A 19,456-nucleotide genomic window follows, 5' to 3' on the forward strand; every position below is an offset into this window, starting at 1 on the left:
CGTGGAGTTACATGCTCCCGTAAACACCCTGCCCGGGCTGTGGCGCTAGCCCAATCGTTCCGTGGCGAGTGTGCGCGCGAAGTAACCTTCTCCGCCTCTCTCGCATTGCACAACTTAGTAACTGGCTGCCCTGATAAACTCCCTGCTTTTTTTCGACAGTTTGACCAATACTGCTTATGCGACGTCGCATGGGACCAGTGGCATGGCGTGTGAGTGGTTCGGCTGTGGGACGTGAAGGGTGGGATCGGCGCATCTGGTTGTTGAAGGATTGTCGGGGGCTAGTGCGGAGATAGCTTGATAAGAAACGGCCCGCCCAGTGCGATTTCGGATGACCGCCTTGGGTATGACGGCAGATAGCACCCTTGACTCTGCAAGTTCAAGCGTCGTCGCACACCTAGTTTATTCTGGAAATTTTGCTCTGTGTCGCGAAGGCGAAGTCCAAGGGCGAGGAATCCGCAGTTGTCGCGTGCTTGCGAAAGGTACGGGTGGAGTGTGCTCCACCAATGCCGTTTCTCCGCATCGACTAGTCCAAGCGGGAGAAACCATGCCTCTGTCTTTGGAAGGTACAGCTCAGAAGGGTGGATCTCACGTGTCCAAGATATCCCGGGGTCCTTGACCACGGCATTGCTGTCATCGGCCTTGATGCCCGTGGGATATTCGAGCACTGCTCAGGTGCGTGCTTGAATCATTGCGGAAAGCACTTCATGTATACGGCTGTACACGCGGGAGAGCGTAGACGCGTACGATGCAGATGAGCGTGACACTTACCACATGGCACGCATCTCTTGTCAACACTACCATTTGCTTCATGAGTTTATCAGCGTGGTTATTAGTGCAGGAGTGGCTACAGACCGATGGGGTTGTCGGAGGATGATGTATATTGACTTTGTAAGCCTGTTCTCCACAGTGCACGGCAAACCCTCGCCTATCAGTGCTAAGATGTGTCCAGAGCGAACGTGACCTAGCATCCTTATCAACATGTAAATTGCTGCCATGAGGTGGGCCTTGGCAAGACAAGTGCAGTGTGCAAATGGAGTACGGTTATTCCCGGAACTTGTGTTGCTCGTACATGACATGTCTATGGGCAAGACGGCTGACTAATCGTCTTTGGGACCGTCTATCGCGAGGCAAAGAGAAAAAGGCGAGCCTTGATGACCAAGAAAAATCAAGCGTACATGCTGGCAGTATGTTGAAATATCCGAATATGGAAAAGATGAAATGAAAAAAAAAACTCTGCCAGAGTGTGAAGTGGCGCATCATCTCGTACTATACAACGCCAGTGGGTATCCTTTAAAAGCGAAGCTTTTACTCGTAAACGCCTATACCAATAGTCATAGGAAAAATGGTCAGAATGAAATATGACAAGTACAGTATCGCTGGTCTCATGGGTTATGGGCGACTTCCTTGCCTTTGGAGGAGCGGGGATGCAGGAAGTGCAGACCACCCTTGGCGACGCCGGCGACGTTGAAGTGCAAAGGCTCTTTGGGGCCTTTCTCCCTCACGGGCATCTTTCGCTTGGAGCGGCCCGAAACGTACATGGGCTGCTGGGCATGGCCAACAGCATTGACGTTGGGCATGCTTTGTTTCATTCGCAGCTTTGGCTTCTTGTCACGGTGCTCATCGTCCGTGGTCTCGGTGTCAAAGCTGCGAAGGCTGCTTCGCTCGGATGAGAAACGAGGCGTGCTTGAGTGAGTCGATGATTGTGTTGGAGCACGCTGCATAGGGCTCATGAGACTTGGTCTGGACGAGTGAGCGGACGATGCCGTCATGGTGCGCTCCATGGGACTGAGCATGGCGGCCGAATTAGCAAGGACATCCAGTCCCGAAGGCGTCCTAGTCGCCATGGAGTGAGTTCGAGATGAATAGGTAGGAGGAGGATCCTGGTAATCGTACATGATTTCTGAGTCCAGACTCTTGTACTTGGCGGTGCCGTCCAGCTCCTCGTCGTGCTCCCAGCAAGTCTCGTCGGCACCACTGACAGGGGGTAGAAAGCGTATCTCGTTCCACGTGACGTCCTCGTATTGGAGAGTAATGTAGAGAACGTCACCCTGCATCTTGTCATGGGCGATGCAGTGGTCTTCGAGAAACGGAAAATCCCACACGCCGCGATGCACCAGGTCAGGGGGCAAGAGAGTAAGAGCCATGCGACCAAAAGGCTCATCTGCGGGCCGATGGCCGGTCATGGGCATCCATGGCCGTCCACGGAATACGCCCTTGAAGGCCGTCTCGATGCGGTTCGCGAAACAGGAGCTGTCCTGGCTGGGGAAATCGAGTGTTTGGTGCAGCTTACGCGATGCGCAGCGTCGGTAGGCGGTGCAGTCGGGATCGAAGGCGAACTTTTGCGATTTGCGGGGCACAAAGATGACGCGGACAGTCCAAGACAAGGCATACTTTTTGTCGTTACGGATGGGCAGCTGGCCAAGCGTGTGGCTTGTCTGCATTATGGATGGCAGCTGTGGAAGCGGAAGCGGTGGTGCCTGTGGTGTGGATCGGCGCACCTTTGGCGTTGCTGGAGCAGGTGTGGGGTCCCTTGACACGGCATTCAGCTGCTCGATGCGGTCGACGCGGTTTTCGAGCTCCATGCTGAACTCGTCCACCATGGTCAGACGCTCGCCCTGCAGCTTGATCTGGTCGCTGAGTTCGGTTGTTCGGTCCACAACGGCCTCGACGCGGTCGTCTATGGAAAGCTTCAAGAATTGCATGTTTTGGTACATGCGGGCCTGGACTGCATTGTTCATCCTCAGGATTTCTTCTCGCGCCATTCTCTCGCGGAACAGCTCTTGCTTGAGGTCGTGCTCCAACGTCTCGAAGCGTTTGATTTCGTGCTTTAGGCGCTTCATTTCGTCGACGGCCTGAATGTATGCATCCATTGACACGGTTGCAATGGGCTGTGCCTCATGGTTCCAGGCCTGGTGCCCGCAGCCGCAGCGGGAGGGTATGACGGGATCCGGATAGAAGCTGCGACAGGCGCAGCGCTGGCGGGCGGCATTGTCGGCAGAGGAGGAGAGAATAAAGCTACATTCTCCGCGAGGAAGAGGGTGTGCCTCTTGGCCAGATGCAGGCGTTCCAGGCAGGTGGACTGGAGCCTGGGTGTTATCAAGGAACATCAGGAGTCGACCTGAGCCGGTGATGGTAGGGTGATTGTTGGGCAAGAAATCGACGGCTCATGGAAGGCCGATAAGACGAGTGAGCGAAGGAGCTGAAGCAACGCAGAAGTACTTGGGGCTAGGCAGGGTATCGTGGTTAGCTGCGAGGGGGGCAAGGCTCTAGTAAAGTACAGGCACAGACTGGGCGGTGGCCAACATGGGCGGCGGGCGCACGAGATAAGCAATCATATACTACTTACAATCAGACCCGAGCAGACGGCGCACACGCGAGCATCCGGATGGAGGATGGACAAGACGAGACGAGTGCAGACGCGGATGAGGACGAGGGGGTGGTGGTGGTGGTGGTGCAGGTAGGCAGACACCGGTCGGCAGTGCAGATGGCGAGAGGGTGAGCGGGCGATAAAGAAAGAAAGAGAGAAAGCGAGCGGGCGAGGCTAACAGCAGGAGAGACTTTTTTTCAGCAGCATTTGAACGAGGTCTTTCTTTTTGGGCCAGAACTAGCACCTGCGCCGCCGGGGATGGACAAGCCTGGCATGGTTTGGGGGGGACAGTGCTTGGGGGTGTGGGTGTGGGTGTGTGTGGGCACAGTGGGAGGGAGCGAAAGCTGAGGGGGAGGGGGAGAGGGCACGACGCCAGGAGTAAGAGATAAGAGCAGCCAATGAGCAGCCGCGCGCCCGAGTGCCGACCGCGCCTGGCAGTTGGCCGCAGGCGCCGCAGGGCCATTGATTGCTTTGCTTTGCTTTGCTTTGGACACATTCACACACACACGCACGCTCACTCCATCCATCCATCCATCCATCCATCCATCCTTGTCATCCATATCCATCCATATCCATCAATGCCCACACGCGCGCACGCACGCCCTGCCCGCAGCTTTATCGCGGCATCGAGCAGCCATGTCGGCGCATACATACACATACATACATGCTACTGACTGTCTCCACCACCACCACCACCACCACGCCCACACGAGCCCAGCCTTGGTCCTGCTGCCATTGCCACTGCCACGCACCCACTCCCACCCACTCCCTCTCCCTCTCACGGCCAGCTCCAAGTCACTGGCCCTTGTCACGGCCAGAGCCAAGCCCATACCGCCATGGGCTGCTTATCGCGACGTCTGGATACAGTTACACACGCACCCCCACGCTGCCTGGCCCTGGGCGCCGCCTAATTGGGCCGCCCCATTGCGCCATCAACGCAGAAGATTCGATGCTTCTGCTGCTATACTCAGTACACTGCGCTACTAGGTGTACACACAGGAAATCCCCCGCCGGCCATGGAGCGGTGACGCCCCACCTCGATACATATGCGCTGATACGGGCCCCAAGACCCCAAGACGCCTTTGCTCCATGACCGCAGCCGCTCCCGGCCCAGGCACGGTCCGTGAGATTTCGTGGGTGGCATCTCGCCCCAGCTTTGGGGTCGGCGCTGACGCAAAGACGTGCCACACCACGGCCGCCCCCTAGGTCATATGACACATTTTACTGTACACCTGCATCGGCTGCCCTCGTTACCAAGGCCGCTCCATGGCGATGCTCGCTAAAGCCCAAACATGCAGGTGTCGCGGTCCTGCCGCGGAATCGGCTCGTGTCTACCGCGTCGCTGTGTGACACGCGCCATCACATGAGAGGCCGTCCAGGTCCCACGGTTGTACCAAATCCCACGTCTCGTAAGCATGTTACTCATTCAGCACCGCCATGGTCAACGCCGCCTTCAGCCGACACAATTCGGAAAAACGTGGATAGTGCTGACCCCTTGGATTCGTCGCACCCGCGTCATATTCGTCATATTCGTCAAATTTGTCCTTTTCCTTTCCCATGGTTGTGGAGCCCACGGGCTAATACGCACACGCACCTCCACGCCGTGACTGTACGCATGCTGTTTTGAGCACCACCACACCCTTCTCTATCACTACCACCACGACGAGCGGTGTGCGAAGCATGAAATTTGTGCGCAGTATTTTCACGCTCGCCCATGTCGCTCGCCATGCTCCTGCTTCGCCGCCTGTCGCACACTAACAAGACTCCGTCTTGCGCCCGCTCGCGCACTCAGCCTGGTTTTGGATAACCTCATTGCCAGTCGACAGCAGCAGCATCAGCCAAACACGGCTAGCCTTGCGGGAGCAGCCGCCTACGGGTGGGGAGGAGGCTGTAGTGGTAGTGGTAGAATGTGTATCCATCTCTCCTAGAAACGGACAATGGCTTGAATCCCATTACCAATCTCCCACGCGCAAATTGCTACTTCAGGGTTGCGCACCACTGGCATGCACGGCAAGCTGTCGTCACGTCATGCACGTCATGCACCCGGACAGGCATGCTGCGCCAAGTAGCCTATGTATGCGTCTTGCGACAACGCCATACGAGTGCCTGTAGCAGTACATACCTGCACAACGCACCCAGCGTGAAGCAGCACTTTCTGGCTTGCTTCTGGGCCAGCCACATGTCCACCCGTCGTCTTCGCATGGAATAGGCCCTTTTCTCACCCAAGTCAGCACTACCAATTCCCAGCCACTCTTGCGGGAGAAAAGCGGAGGACTTCCGCCAACGCTGATTTGACAATACCGAGAATAGAGTTTGAGCATGTCAATATGGTCCAACCTCCCCGAGTCGCGACGAGCAACGCATGATGAGACGGCAGGGGTGCTGCCTACTCATTCGGCCCTCGGGAGCCCCTGCGCCGTGCACTCTGCCAAGACCCCCGAGATCAAACACTCCGAGGTCCCCAAGAAGCGAGAGCGCTACATACTCCCCACTGATTACCTCAACGGGCGGACTAAATGCCAGAAGAGAACTGGGCTGCACACGGGGGTGTTCCCGCATGCGACCTATGCCATGCTCGTAAAGTAAGTTCTTGTTGCCCTCACCAGCACACGACTGCCCGCCTGTGCATCCCCCATCTTCTCCCATTAACACAACAAAGGTCAAATGCGACCGCAAGGAACCATGCGCAAACTGCGTAGCGGCCAAGGCCGACTGTTTGCGGAACAGGCACAAGCGCGTGCCCCGACCCAAAGTCCGAACGTAAGCGGCTATTGTCCATGATCATTATTAATGGTCCTTGGTTCACACCTAACCCCAACACAGAGACGAAAAGATACAGGCTCTCTTGCGGAGGCTGTCATCCTTGGAAAATTCGGTTCATGCCGCTCATCGCAGCCCGAGCCAACCCCAGGACCATGAAGCTGTCAATGGCTCCATCAAGCCCAGCCCTGAAGCAATACCAGATCGTCCAGCCAAGAGGAAGCGTACCAGCAGCTCTCACGAGCCGTCAATTCCTCCTACAACCCCAGAACTTGACAGTAGCTCCCAAACGACCAAAGAAGCACGCCTGCACATCAGCAAAGAACTCTCTACCAATGGACTACTGTCTGGCCACCAACGCTCCGTGCTGGAGACGGCCATTTCCTTTGTTGACCAACTGTCGCACGCGCCTGCGCCAAACATGACGGACCGCAGTACTTTTAACAAATCCATGCATAACTCAACAGACATGTCCGAGCGTGAGATCTTCAGTGTCATCATAGGCAGTAAGTTTAGCCGCCACGTTATTGAGTGCTGTCAGGCTGATGCCCGCCTTAGATGAGTTCAAGGCACAAGTGGATACCAAGGTTCGTTATCATACTACCGACCACGTACCAGCCAAAGCCATTGAGAGGATGGCGCTCGCTCTCATGGCTGGAAATTTGGACGAAAGAACTACAAATCTCTACAAGGTCATAATCCACTTCCAAGCGGCTGCCGTCCTGTACACGAGCCTGCTGCTAGGTACCAAAAGCGAAGCAGTAACAAAGCACTATCAGCAAATGCAATACGACCATATCACAGCCGCGCTTACGGCCTTGGACACCATCAGTTTTATGACCGCGCCCTCGCTTCCCTTGGTGCAGGCTCTGGTGACAGGTGTAAGTCGTGCACGACTTTGCAAACATGCCGTTATGGCTAACGAATCGCAGGCCATGATGATGCAAATCATAGGAAATCCAGTACAGTGCTGGGAACTCACAGCTCACGCATCCCAAACAATCATAGCTCTTGGGTACCATCATATCAACAAAATGGCCCCGGAAACGGACGAGGAGCACGAGATCTACTCGATAGTCGCCCATTGTGCCGAGCTCGACAGCGCCATGAGTCTGCTGCTGCTTCGGCCGAGATCGCTTCCCAAATTCCAGGTCAAGATTTACGACATGATGCGAGGCAATCCAGCCAATCCAATGAGTGTTTTGGAGATGCTCTACCTGCAGGACAAGATTCTCGACTTGACCCTGGCTTCAGGTCCCAAACGATCACCGAATGAAATGAAAGAGGAGGTCGCCCAGTTGAGAGCTCAAATGAAAGACATCTATGTCATGATAGAGAAGGTAAATCAACCATTATGTGCACAGGCACGTTGTGCACATGCTAATTCCGGCTTAGGAGCGTCAATTGCATCTCATGGACAGCAGAGCTGACGCGCTTATACACTGTAAAAGTATGGAGTTCAAATACTTCTCGCTCCTAACAGCTGTCCACCGACTCAGCCCTACGGTCACGACAAATTACATTGAGCGCGAAGAATGTCTACAGAGCGCGCGAAATGCACTGGAATGTGTCAAGATGATTGAACGGCTCGCCGAATCCTTGGATCATTTCATTGAAGGCTTTGACCCATACCTCTCATGGTAAGACATGCGATACTCTGCGTTGTGGATGCATCACTGATACCGTCAAGGACCCTGCTCTCACACCCACTCTGTCCGTTCTTCGTTGTCTTCTGTAACGTCGTTGGAACCCATAACGATCGAGATTTCCAGCTTCTCGAAGACGTCATCGATGGCATCTCGTCACTTGTTACCGAGAACAAGTATGTCAACCGTCTGCATCGCCTCTGCGCAACCCTTTTGGGTCTTTGCAAGCCTCTCGTAGAGAGCCCAAGCGCACATCACCATATGCAGCCGCCAGTAACCTCGGATCCGACTGGCCATATGGCAGGATATACTACATCAATGCCTTTCAATCATGGCCCCGATATGTTGACTAACAACGGCGGAGAAACAAACAATGATGCCGTGGTTTCTTCCTGGAATGATGACATGATGTGGCAGTTGTTCCAGTCGCAACCGTCACTGGATTGGTTCAACGCCGACATTCTCGACCCCGCTTGGGACCTTGGTCATGCAACTTGAAAGACGAGGTGAACATATGCAGCCGAATAGCTTTCTTGGTTTCTTGGAATAGACTTTGATGCGGTTTAATTTTTGGCCATGATTACGTGGTGGTGTATATAGAAGTGCTAGGTTTGGATTCTTTGGGTGTTGCTGACGAGGACTACGGACTCATGTATGGTAATCATACAGCATTGAAGTGAAAGGCAATATGGTTTCCTGGAATTGTAGGCAGCGTGTAAATTGATTACAATTTCCAATGTGCTGGTGCAATGTGTGGGTGTGATGAAGCAAGTTGCAACGTGGACAGAGATATGGAGTTGATGGGGCTGGTTGACTGCAAGGCACCGTGTGGAGCATTCCCGTTGTTTATTTCCGATGATACTGACTCTTAAGATGCAATTCTACCATAATAAACAGCCTCCGAGGTCCGAGGATGGTCCAATAAGATGAGCAGGCGAAACCTGTAAGTACCCCGCTCTAGGGCGACGACACGTCTTTGGGCCCTTGACGTTGCGTCTCGATCGCCGCTGCCGGCTTACGCGGAATCATCCCTAGTTCTTATGACCAGAGTCAGCTGAAATCAGCTCCTCAACAAATCGTCCATTGTTTTTAATTGACTGTTACAACGAGCTTTCATTCCCCATACGACGCGACAAAAATTGGATACTGCGCACAAGATGGCGTCTTCTTCTACCACTAACGACATCCTGATACCCCGCGAGCGAACTGAAGACGAAGCTCTCGCACTCTTCAAAGCTGTAGAAGAGAAATTTCCGTCAGAGACATTGGGCAGCGATAAGTGGTATGTGGTGGTTGTAAGTCGCGCCTTTGATTTTCCCTAAAGAAAAAAAAACGTGTAATACAGCTAAAGGAGTTTTGTTTGTAATTAATACATGACAGCTTGCCGCCATGACAGGCGGCGGCCACCCACACTTTGCAGCACAGCTTTACCAGGAACTCATCAAGCGGCCGGAATACCAGACGCCTGCGCAACGCCAAGAACTGATGCGACGGCTGCGTGAGGTTCTTTTCAAGCTGACGATTCTCGTGGGTGTGTGTAAGACGCTCGAGGCGCTTTTTGCGATTACTGCTGTTACGAAGCCCGAGGATGAGGATCACAGTTACTATAGGTGTGTAATGTTTCCATTTCCGGTTGATTTACTGGGTTTGCAGAAAGATAAAGCAAGAAATGAGCGGATTTTGAGTAGCTAATTTCTGATATGTAGGGAAAAAACGCAATGCGATGAAGCGAATCTCGAACGCGGAACCGCATGGCTTCAGCGCCTGTACCAGCGCAATTTGACGGGCGTTATGAATCGCTTTACAGCGCACAAGGATTACGGTATGTCCATATTTTCTCCCCGGAAACAGCTCTCAGATCTCTGCATCAGATTCAATAGGGAAAAAAGGAGGAAAAATGCTAATTCAAACGCTTTTACTTAGAGTGGATGACAAATCACATCACCTATGGCATCTTTCTCTCAGACCAGCGCATCCTCAACGACATTGAAACTGAACTCACCGTCGTCAGCGGCATCATGATCCAGAACCTATCCCGAGAAAGCCTTTGGCACATGCGAGGATTCCGCCGTCTGGGCCCTAGTCAAGAGGATCTGGGCAAAGTGAGGGAATGCGTAAGTAGACACCCTATTTCCAACTTGTACTCGTGACAATAACGACGGAGAAGAAGAAACTGCTGACTCTCGCACTGATAGGTTCAACTCATTGCCAACTTTTGTAGCCTGCCCATGAACAAGGTACCCCAGGCTGCTGATATTGAGCAGGAAGTGTAAGAAAGAGGGAAAAGGCAGTATCGGGTTGGGTATGTGTGTGAGCGGAGCTTCGGTACCATGCAAGACTTGGACGCAGAAAATATAGTGCTTTAGATTAGACACCGCCAATATCACCCTATGCTTCTTGATAAACATGCCGTTTCCTTGCCTATATGGGGACACGGCGACTCAAAAGCTTGTCAGTGCACTGTCTGAAGACGAGACAGTAGACGGCGGAATCCGGCGGGCGGAAGCCAACGGGTGCGAATGCTGGTAAGTACGTAGGTAGTTCGATTCGATGCAACTTGTTAAGTACAACTAAGTACACACGTTCCATCCGAGCATCTCCGCAGCGCACAAGGAACGAGTGAATGAGGCAATGCCTGCTTACCCGTAAACCTGCGCTTCCCTGTCCCTCTATCAGATTGGTCGTCACCGAAAAGGGAGAAAAAATAAAATAGTGTTGGGTGTTTCGGTAAGTTTTTTCTTCCTTTCTTCTTTTTCTTTTTCTTCTTCTTCTTTGGTTCCCAGCGCGTCTGAGCGCACTTGCTCCCTCCCCGTCAGAGTATCTGGTGACACATGGCATGGTCAACGATCGACATGATGATTTTTTTTATCTGACATGGTTAGATGGGGTAAATGTCCAGATGAGGTCAGACCAGTGTGGCGCCTTTCATGCGGCGACGCGGTGGCTACGCGCTTGTCTATTGGATCTCACAACTTACTTGGCATCATTGTCATCATTGGCATTGCCAAAGTTAAAACACACGCAAACTTAATACATGGTCTTCCCTTACTTTGGGGTTTTTTTTCTCTCACCATGTACCCAGCACAGTATCTCGGGACTTGCGGCTGACGGCCTGCTGAGATGCGGTTGTGCTGTATAAACTCTGCAGATGTCCCGGGGGGAGAGAGGGGGGGAATGGCTGGTTGAGTGAGGAGCTGTGAAGATTGGTTTTGGCTTAATTCAGCTTTGGCCTCAACTTGTTGTACTGATCACAAGATAACTTGACGATACACTTGATTACTTACTCGAAACCAAAAACCCAATATAAAAAAAACACCATGGCGACGTCCCCAGCAACATCATCATCACCATCATCATCAGCAACACCAACATTCCACGCCTGGCCTCTACTCCCCACCGAGCTCAAACTCAAAGTCCTCTCACACCTCCTCCACTTTGACGAAACAATCCAGTACAAAAACGACGTAACCTGGGATCTCGGGGGACGGCGAATTGGGTCGCACGCCATGCACCTGCGCACGACTCTACTCCCGCTTCTCGCAACGCGGAACCAGCAACTAGCGAGGCTGGCCCAGGAAACGTATTACCGCTCCAACAGCTTTTGCCTGGTTATCGCGGATGGCTGGTGCACTCCGTTCCGCTCGCCGCGCGAGCCGTGTGCGAGGCAGATACGGCATTTGGTGCTGAAGATGTGTGTGAAGGCCGGGTTTGACAGGCTGGATGGACATGCGGCCGAGTTGCTGAAGCGCTTGGTGCAGCCTGTAACGCCAGGCGTTGACGAGGCACTGGCTACGCATCATCCTCCTGGCTCTGATGCTTCTGCTTCACCCAGCGTAGCGACCCCGCAAAAACAGCATCACCTCTGGCAATCGCACCTGCGCAACCTGCACACGCTCTCGCTGCACATCCAGATCTGGGATCCCAGCGAAGCAGACGACTTGGACAAGCACGGAGCCCCACGACACGACGGGTGCTGTCTGCATCCCGCCAAGCTAGCGGCGTTGAGCGAGTCGCTGCGCGGATTCGAGGTTGCTTTGCTGCGGGCGCGCAGGACAGAGGTGGTGGTTGAGGTGAGGTATGCACGGTCGGCGAAGAGCTGTTATGAGCACAAGGCCATTTTCGAGACGCTTGTGGGGAGGAAGGGTACGGCGGGGGAGGTAGAAGGGCTGAGTTGAGTTGTGGAGAGGAGAGAAAGGGGAAGGGGGGATTGATTTTTGAAGACGGCCATTTTCTCTCTTTTTTTTTCGTGGTATTCGAGTGGGCGGACTGGGCGCTTGGGGGACTCGGGTTTTTGGAAAGGAAAAAAGGGAAATGTCTGGGGGTGTAACGGGTACTACGGCTTTCTTTGCTAATGGCGTGTGAAAGGAGAAGGAGAAGAAGAAGAAGAAGAAGAAGAAGAGAAAAAAAAACGTCTGGATTTACTTACATGGTTTGTTCGACTCTGATATATCCGAGTATTCTGCCGCAGTAGTCTGACTGAGTACTGGTAAATAAGTAAGCAAGCAAGAAACAAACTCAAGGTTTGGACTCCCACACAGAGCAATCATAGATTTAATAGATGAGACCAAAAAAAAGAGAAAGAGATAGTAGATTGACACGCAGTATTGCGAAGATGTGTATGGACTTCCCATCTCCCCCCACATTGAATCCAAACTAGAACCAAAACTCAAACCCAAAACCGTCCGCCAATCCTGACCTGTGTGCCCTAAAAAGAAAGAAGGCAAGATAAAAAAAGAAAACTTGGTTTGAACGCTAGATTTCTAAACTGAGGTCGTGTGATAGAATGGTATAACAAGATGGATATGGAGAGAGAATGAGAAAGGAACAGAGAGAAGGACGTTAAAAAAAAGACGACAGAAAGCACATCAAAAAGAGGCGTCTCATGAGAAAAAAAAAGTAGAGACGACAGAAAACATTATAGTGAAATTTCAAGAGGAGCAAAGGGACAACACTACCATCCCTCATCCTTTTGATTCTTTCCCTTCTCCTTCTTGGCTGCCTCCTTCTCCGCATCGGTCATTTCAATCAAATCGGCGCCCTCGAGTCGGAATCCCTTTGCGTCGACAATGTGCTCGTTTGCCGAGCCCAGGTACGCCTCGTGTAGCCTGGGGAGGAAATACTGCATCACGTTGTCTGCCAGGTTCTTGGCCACCAGGCCCTTGTCTACCCAAAAGTGTCGCACAAAGACGCCCTTGCAACCACCTCGCTTTTCTGCTTCGGGCGCGCCGTTGGCTTCGACGCAAGGCAGGACACGGATATCGTTTGGTCGGTCAAAGTCGTAACGCAGGTAGTTTCCAAAAGCAGCCTGCTCGTGCGCCCAGCCCTTTTTCCACTTTGCGCAGCCCTTGTAGCGCGTCTCCGAGGGGCACTCTGCCCAGGCCTTGTACATTTCCTGTGTTCGCTTGCTCTGGCGCGCAATGACGAACCCAGTGTTGAGATAGCGGTTGCCCTTTTCGTCGTAGTTTTGCGGCTCGTTGGGGTCAATCGACATCATTGCAAGAGTGTCGTCTGTCATGTTCCAGTAGTTCAGGAGCCATTCGAGCGGTAGGTGTGGGTAATGGAACATGACATCCGAGTCCATGAAGACAATGTATTCGTGAGTCTTGAGGGCTTCCTTCATCATGGGCACCTTAACCCAGGTGCCCCAGCGGTCTTCGTAGTCAGGTGCACGGATAAATTTATAGTCGTAACCGTGTATTTGGGCTGTCAAATGTTAGCCAAGCCCCTCAGTGCGCATTGAGAATCCACATGCGCCTCGCCCCTCTTGCAGAATACATACCAAACATGTAGTGGCCCAGCATGCCGGCGGAAAGGGATCGCATGCCCTTCCATTTCAAGTGCTGGTTCATCAGCTGCCCCTCGTCGGTCAAGGGTCTGCTGTCAATATCCAAAATTAGCACCTTTTTTCCTAACGGCGTCTTGAATCTTGGTTCCCCAGCCAGTCTGTAAACATCTCCATCTTCGTCTGTAAAGTTTGCGGCGTCTATTGGGTGTATTATTGGGCCATAGAGGGCTTTTATTATTGTGGCCATGGATAGGTCGTCTTGTGGAAGTGTTATATTTTGAGTGTGCGGATATCTGTCACATGTCAGACGGGGCAGGCCGCGAGGGGGGGGGGTTGCTTACGGGGCTGAAGTCAGACCAGCTGGCATGTATGAAGTGGGAGTGCTATAGTAGATAAATGCCACCACCATGGGCACCAAGGCGATTAGCAGAACGCGACGCCACCGCCCTTGTGGCCCCATGTTGGCCAGCGACTGGTATGAGTATTCACTCATGCCTAGAATTGGGTGCTGCAGTCTCGAGGCAAAGTGAGGGCGTTCAGGGCCCTAGGGAGCGTGCAGGCCCGTTTTCTGGTATCTGTATCGATTCCCACACCGGCAGACTTTGCAATCGTGTGGCGTCTATGTGAAAGGCCGCTCACAGCACATGTACCATGCGTACGCGTCCCAATATGCGCCCAGAGAGGGTCGGAGTGATGTGGTGGCTTGAATCGACAAAGCGTTGCATAAAACAACACAGGGCGGGCGAAGCAACAAGTAACGGAAGAGAGCGGCGGGGCGTAAAGGTATATCCCGAATAGCGACCAAGCGAGGTGGTGATGCGACGAGGAGAAAGGCGGCAAAAGGCGGGGGGGAGGGCAGAAAAGAGACACCAAGGCACGAGTGGGCGGCCAAAAGGAGCGTAAGAAAGATGTCGTGGAGAGTTTCCAAAGGAGAACGGCCGTCAGACCGCAGTTGTGATACCCTTGTCCTTGACCCAGCAGCCACGCGAGCTAGGCCCGGAATAGGCCTAGCGCAGGCAGACTGGGACTAGCTGCCGCCGCGAGAAGGGCTGAAACGCCCTGACGCCTCGCCGCCTCGCCGCCACGGCTGCCAATTGTCGATCACGGTGGAGGAAAGCAGAGGATTATGGCATCTCTCCCGACAAACACGCTCTGCCGCTACAGCCGTTTGACTACTCGATACACCTGTTGCAAGGCCCGCGTCGCGACACGCTCCGCTGCGGGGCCGTCCCCCTTTCTGCATTTCCACTCGAGCAGACTAGCCACAGTACCACAAGCGCATGTAGTACACGCAAGCTCTGCTCGTACTCTGCTCGAAATGGTATGATGGACGCCAGGTCCTCCCTGTCCCTACAACTCCGTGTCCATCCAGGCACCACTCACCAGCCCCAGGCGTATATCGGAGTGCCGCCTCTGCCTGTGCCACCGCGCCACCTATGGTATGGCGCAGCCACGCACCGCCTTTGCTGTGTCATCCATCTTGTTGGGACGCTGTACATCCATCCATACGTCAAGCATGCCCCGCCGAACCGTGAGAACTTCCGCACACACATATATGCCCCTCAGACGTCCAACAACCGCAGCAGTTCGTAGTCCTTGGCAATGCCTGGGCTGCTTCTGGCACAGCTCTTAATCAGCGTCATCATGATGCCCACCCACTCCTGCCACCCCTCGGGTAACGTCTCGCGCAGCTTTGCGTTGCCACAGCGCGCGATGGCGTGGAACAGCAGGACCTGCCCGAAGCACTGACAACACCACCCAAACTTGATGGGCAGAGCTGACAGCATCTGCGTACACAGGCCCATGGTTGTCGGCCAGTACATGCCGCCCCGAAGCCCCGCCCGCACCTCCTCATACTCTGCCTCATTCGTGCATGCCGCTGCATGCAGTGCTTTGTAGAGAAACGGCCGTCCAATGTGAAACTTTGCGACCAGGTAGCGACTGCGTAGCATGGCCTTGGCTATCACATGTGCCGGGCTAGCCGAGTCGCTGCCATCGTCACTGTCGGAGAACTGCAGCGATGGCGGAAGGTTTTCCCGCCACTGCTCCAGCTGATGATGCATCTCTGCTGTTAGGCTGGCACTTGGGTAGCCTTCCTTCTCCGCAAACGTATACACGCTCTGCTTCACCCGCGTGAGAATGATGCGATGCGCGGCTTGTGCGAGAAAGTGGAAGTTGAACAGCGAATCATCCTCGTCAGTAAGTAGCCCTGCTATCGATGTCTTGGGTCGTGGACACTGTGTGAACTTTGGCAGTGGAATGTCTGGCTCGTAGTCCAGCAGCCCGCTGGTAGGAAGCAAATCCAGCTCTTGGATAATCACCGTCTCATACATCAAAGTAGACCAAAAGAGCCTTGAGAGCATGTCACCCTCCCACGTGTCATAGTCGACGGTTGATGTGCGCGTGAGTATGCTTGCACAGCACAAAGCTGCCCTGTTCACTGTGGCCCACGAATCCAGCGGCCGCAAAATCTGAGCATAGTAGAGCGTCGACAGCATGTAGAACTGGCCGGCTTGGATGTCGCTCTGGCACATGAGAAACCCAAAGCGCTTTCGAGCTTCGTTGAAGAACTTGAGCCCCGGAGGCTCGTCAGTGATGAGTTCATACCACTCGGGATGCACGAAGCCGCGTCCAGTCGTCGCGTGACGAGAGGGAAGACTAAAGTCGCCTTCCTCATGCGCCTTAACCGCCAGGCATCCTAGCGCCAGCACGTTGAGTACCAGAGCAGACTCGATATTGTACCCAAATTCGTTCTCCATGGCCATGCCCAAAGTGCTCGAGAAGAAATGATACTTGTCGAGTATGGGCGTACTGCGGTGAAACACGGCAAAATACGCATCTGCTAGACCCTTTACCGCCGACTGCGGGAGATTCATCAGCCAACTGTCGGGACTCGTGCCGTACGGAACATCAATGTGTATTGGCAGCGGTAGTCTCTGGGTTTCAATCTCGACAATATAATCTTCCGGAAGCTCCTTGCGTGCAGAGACGAACGACGCAGGAAGAATATGTTGCACGGCAGACCACAGTGCCACCCGGTGCTGGCTGAAGGAGAGATCCACTGCGCCCTGTACTTCTGGGAGGGGGAAAGGGCTTTTGCCCGGGGTCCCTACGACTTGCGGAGACATTGCAAGCTCGTGTATGCTCATTCTGTTGCCATGGAAACTGTTTGAAGCTGCGCTTGTCATATGCGTCCCCGGGCTTGGCTGAGAGAAAGTCGCCAGAGGCGAGTGATGGTCAAACATGGCTCCTGCTGGGGAGGGCGGCAATGTGGGCGCGGCCTTTGGAGCATTAATGGCCGCCGTGAGATCTTCAATTTTGGACTCGAGCCTCCGAATAGCGTTGATTGCTACTGCCATGGATTGATCTTTCTTGGTTGCTCGTGGTGCTTGATAAGTGCACTCCAAGTTCATGGTTCTGCAGTGGCCGCATTTTGGGCGGTCTTCGTCGCATCTTGTTTTCCTTGATCTACATATATCGCACGCCTGTCCTGTCAGTCGTAATTTGAGTTGAAACGCGAACAGACTTACGAGAGTGGCCATGAAGGAGCGCGCCTTTTTCACCGAGGACCCGTCGTCCTCATGGCTGGCGCTACCTTCGCCATCGTATGATTTTTGTCGCTCCTGGGGCTCTGCGTGTGAAGCGGATACACTGGCATGAGGCCTCTTGGTCATAGCATCACAAGGCAAATGGTTGTTGAGGCAAGGTAAGATGAGTGCGAGCAGTCATGGCCGCAACGGAGACGGCGCCACTGCTTAGCGTGCATGGGCCGCTTGGAAGCCACGCCTCCCATCCGTCTTCTCTACAGCTCCAGGCCCCCAACCTTTGGCCTGCTACTATACACCCCGTGCCTTTTCCATGAACATATACTGCTGATGACTCGGGGAATAACCGCTCTCGCTTCAGCTCCTCGGCTAACAGTATGATCAGCGCGCTACGCTTCTAGCTCGGGACCTTGCCAGTAAAGGTAGCATGCGCTGTTAGCTAATCTTCACTACACTGCATTGGCTCTTTCTATTCCAACCAAGACCATATCTCTTCTGCGACTGTGTTCCCACAGACGGAGCACCGTTCGAAACTTGCCGAGCGAGAAATTCCCACTTTCACTTCCTGTTCATGAATTCACGGCATCTTCCGAATCCCACGTTTTTTATCAGCCTTGGATATCACGGACAAGTGGTGAACTCTCTCTTGGCTGAGCGCCGCCCAAGCCGTTGGTTCTTTCCTTCCAACGCCACCAGCAATTGTTCATTCACTGCTTAGCAAAGAATGACGACTACCGGCATCAGCCCATTTGCTAACAAGGAAGCACCAGAAAACCCTCTATGGGTTCAAAAACCAAGACTGCAAGAAAATCTTCTGGAGGAATGAAACGATGTACCAAGAGTTTCGCTCATCATTAATTCAGGGTCCGGCATGGGTTTGTCCTTGCCTCATAATTCATGACTTGGCATCCTGAAAATGAAAATGGTCATCATTCACCGTCATCAAGATTTCGTTTCTCTGCACCAGGTCAGAGCTCTTCCTTCTTGTCTATATAAGTCCGCATTTCCTTGTCTCCATTCGTTTTCTTCAGCTCCAAGTTTCAATCTCTGACAAATTCAAACAGAACACCCACACTCAAGCTCAAACTTCTCATTTCAATACTTGAAAGCCGCTCCAGTCTACACCAGACGTTCATCTTCGGTAAAATGTCTGCTCCAACAACCATCACCGTGGTGGAGCCCGCTCCCCCCCGCTTCCACATCTTTCCCAACGAAGTGCTGTACAAGATATTCGCGTACGCCCTTCTCGATCCCAAGGGGCCCGTCAATGCCAAATGGTTCTACTTCATGGTCAAGGTCGGCATGTTCTCCAAGCTTCTCCGCGCCTCCCGACAATTTGCCGAGCTTGCAAAGTTGGTCTTCTACGAAGTCAACGAATTCGACTTTTCTTACAAGTTCCCGGATCACTGGACTTGCTACAAGGTTCCTAGAGGCCCACCCTTGCCCCCTAGCTGGACGTTCGGCCTGCTTCGCCGCATCAAGCTCCAGATCCACCTCGCCGATTCATGGCTTCAACCCATTGTCCGCACTCGCGGCATCTGCCACCGTACTCCTCCGCGCACCGTCCACTTCTTCCAATCCGCCATCGAGCTTCTCAACTTCTGCCCCGGTGCACGCATCCTCCAGTTCCTCACTTACGACATGACGGCACTCAAGGTCCTCGATCTCCACATCGTCGAGAACTTTCGCAATGAGGATATCCAGGCGTCGCTGGATGTGTATCGCTCTGCTTGCTTTGCGGTGCGTGTTGCAGAGTTGAAGCTGGTGATTACCAATATCGAACGTCATCCTGATGAGCCGGAGTCGGTTGAGGCCAAGGCGTGGTATCCTGAGCTACGAAGGGCTATCGGCTTGTAGAGGGTCATGAGTGGTTGTGGATGATGTGAACAACATGGAGGATATGGGTGGTATGAATGTTCATGGAGAGTAATGTCTGATGGTAATGGTAATGGTAGCATAGCTAGCTACGCTGAGGTTAACTTTCATCTATGATTGTTCGATGTTGTTGACAGAACACTGAAATGAAATCGACTTCATCAATTGCCTACTATTGTGTGATTCTTCTCACTGCACTCCCATGCATTTCAATTTACTGTGTATAGTACGGTGGCAAGTTTCAGGCGGTTGCAATCTATCAATTCCTAGTAGTGACCAGCATCCGAGTGCCTCATAGGGCAAAGAAGTTGATGTGATATTGCCGATCTTGACGCCCGTATGTAGATGGAAGAGACGGCCAAAGTGGAGGTCTTGTGTTTGATAACCATGTGTACAGGTATCATCTCCTAAACAACGAAGCCACAATCAGAGACAGTGCAGAGCACCTGATGCTGAGAGGTGTCTGAAATCGCGGAGA

The 19,456-nt window shown here is 53.2% G+C and overlaps 8 protein-coding genes across 8 annotated transcripts; 4 read left to right on the forward strand and 4 right to left on the reverse strand.

The window, feature by feature from the left end:
• Positions 1-174: 174 nt before the first annotated feature.
• On the reverse strand, positions 175-1,076 carry SETTUDRAFT_36815 (uncharacterized protein; the record flags this gene model as incomplete). Its single annotated transcript, XM_008023691.1, has 5 exons — positions 175-368; positions 395-664; positions 769-804; positions 853-894; positions 920-1,076. The coding sequence occupies 5 exons, from the start codon at positions 1,074-1,076 to the stop codon at positions 175-177; spliced, it is 699 nt and encodes a 232-aa protein (XP_008021882.1).
• A 306-nt stretch (positions 1,077-1,382) lies between these two features.
• Positions 1,383-3,107, reverse strand: SETTUDRAFT_103011 (uncharacterized protein; the record flags this gene model as incomplete). The annotated part of the gene is made up of 1 exon (XM_008023875.1): positions 1,383-3,107. The coding sequence occupies one exon, from the start codon at positions 3,105-3,107 to the stop codon at positions 1,383-1,385; it is 1,725 nt and encodes a 574-aa protein (XP_008022066.1).
• Positions 3,108-5,686: 2,579 nt separating this feature from the next.
• Positions 5,687-8,472, forward strand: SETTUDRAFT_182687 (uncharacterized protein). Its single transcript, XM_008023876.1, has 7 exons — positions 5,687-5,949; positions 6,027-6,127; positions 6,191-6,633; positions 6,686-7,008; positions 7,060-7,467; positions 7,523-7,767; positions 7,818-8,472. The coding sequence occupies exons 1-7, from the start codon at positions 5,884-5,886 to the stop codon at positions 8,269-8,271; spliced, it is 2,040 nt and encodes a 679-aa protein (XP_008022067.1). The 5' UTR covers positions 5,687-5,883; the 3' UTR covers positions 8,272-8,472.
• Positions 8,473-8,904: 432 nt separating this feature from the next.
• SETTUDRAFT_167113 (uncharacterized protein) lies at positions 8,905-10,172 on the forward strand. The gene is made up of 5 exons (XM_008023877.1): positions 8,905-9,068; positions 9,154-9,383; positions 9,480-9,595; positions 9,697-9,887; positions 9,969-10,172. Exons 1-5 carry the CDS (start codon positions 8,931-8,933, stop codon positions 10,044-10,046), a joined length of 753 nt encoding a protein of 250 aa, XP_008022068.1. The 5' UTR covers positions 8,905-8,930; the 3' UTR covers positions 10,047-10,172.
• Positions 10,173-11,090: 918 nt separating this feature from the next.
• On the forward strand, positions 11,091-11,948 carry SETTUDRAFT_45444 (uncharacterized protein; the record flags this gene model as incomplete). Its single annotated transcript, XM_008023733.1, has 1 exon — positions 11,091-11,948. The coding sequence occupies one exon, from the start codon at positions 11,091-11,093 to the stop codon at positions 11,946-11,948; it is 858 nt and encodes a 285-aa protein (XP_008021924.1).
• Positions 11,949-12,366: 418 nt separating this feature from the next.
• SETTUDRAFT_167114 (uncharacterized protein) lies at positions 12,367-14,399 on the reverse strand. Its single transcript, XM_008023878.1, has 3 exons — positions 13,900-14,399; positions 13,553-13,851; positions 12,367-13,476 (listed from the first exon to the last, which is right to left on the reverse strand). The coding sequence occupies exons 1-3, from the start codon at positions 14,016-14,018 to the stop codon at positions 12,725-12,727; spliced, it is 1,170 nt and encodes a 389-aa protein (XP_008022069.1). The 5' UTR covers positions 14,019-14,399; the 3' UTR covers positions 12,367-12,724.
• A 476-nt stretch (positions 14,400-14,875) lies between these two features.
• SETTUDRAFT_126010 (uncharacterized protein) lies at positions 14,876-17,226 on the reverse strand. Its single transcript, XM_008023879.1, has 2 exons — positions 17,089-17,226; positions 14,876-17,043 (listed from the first exon to the last, which is right to left on the reverse strand). Exons 1-2 carry the CDS (start codon positions 17,098-17,100, stop codon positions 15,121-15,123), a joined length of 1,935 nt encoding a protein of 644 aa, XP_008022070.1. The 5' UTR covers positions 17,101-17,226; the 3' UTR covers positions 14,876-15,120.
• A 1,023-nt stretch (positions 17,227-18,249) lies between these two features.
• SETTUDRAFT_182692 (uncharacterized protein) lies at positions 18,250-19,067 on the forward strand (the record flags this gene model as incomplete). The annotated part of the gene is made up of 1 exon (XM_008023880.1): positions 18,250-19,067. The coding sequence occupies one exon, from the start codon at positions 18,250-18,252 to the stop codon at positions 18,958-18,960; it is 711 nt and encodes a 236-aa protein (XP_008022071.1). The 3' UTR covers positions 18,961-19,067.
• Positions 19,068-19,456: the final 389 nt, after the last annotated feature.

Source organism: Exserohilum turcica, assembly GCF_000359705.1.
Source record: "Exserohilum turcica Et28A unplaced genomic scaffold SETTUscaffold_11, whole genome shotgun sequence".
Lineage (NCBI taxonomy): Eukaryota > Fungi > Ascomycota > Dothideomycetes > Pleosporales > Pleosporaceae > Exserohilum > Exserohilum turcicum.

Excerpts from the sequence above, each read along its gene's own strand:
- SETTUDRAFT_167114 (XM_008023878.1), bottom strand. The coding sequence starts at position 14,018 with ATGGGGCCACAAGGGCGGTGGCGTCGCGTTCTGCTAATCGCCTTGGTG. Across the intron at positions 13,852-13,899 it reads GCTGGTCTGACTTCAGCCCC|ATATCCGCACACTCAAAATA; the intron begins GTAAGCAACCCC and ends GACATGTGACAG. Across the intron at positions 13,477-13,552 it reads GCTGGGCCACTACATGTTTG|CCCAAATACACGGTTACGAC; the intron begins GTATGTATTCTG and ends AACATTTGACAG.
- SETTUDRAFT_167113 (XM_008023877.1), top strand. The coding sequence starts at position 8,931 with ATGGCGTCTTCTTCTACCACTAACGACATCCTGATACCCCGCGAGCGA. Across the intron at positions 9,596-9,696 it reads TACAGCGCACAAGGATTACG|AGTGGATGACAAATCACATC; the intron begins GTATGTCCATAT and ends GCTTTTACTTAG. Across the intron at positions 9,888-9,968 it reads TGGGCAAAGTGAGGGAATGC|GTTCAACTCATTGCCAACTT; the intron begins GTAAGTAGACAC and ends TCGCACTGATAG.
- SETTUDRAFT_182687 (XM_008023876.1), top strand. The coding sequence starts at position 5,884 with ATGCCAGAAGAGAACTGGGCTGCACACGGGGGTGTTCCCGCATGCGAC. Across the intron at positions 5,950-6,026 it reads ACCTATGCCATGCTCGTAAA|GTCAAATGCGACCGCAAGGA; the intron begins GTAAGTTCTTGT and ends AACACAACAAAG. Across the intron at positions 7,468-7,522 it reads TCTATGTCATGATAGAGAAG|GAGCGTCAATTGCATCTCAT; the intron begins GTAAATCAACCA and ends ATTCCGGCTTAG.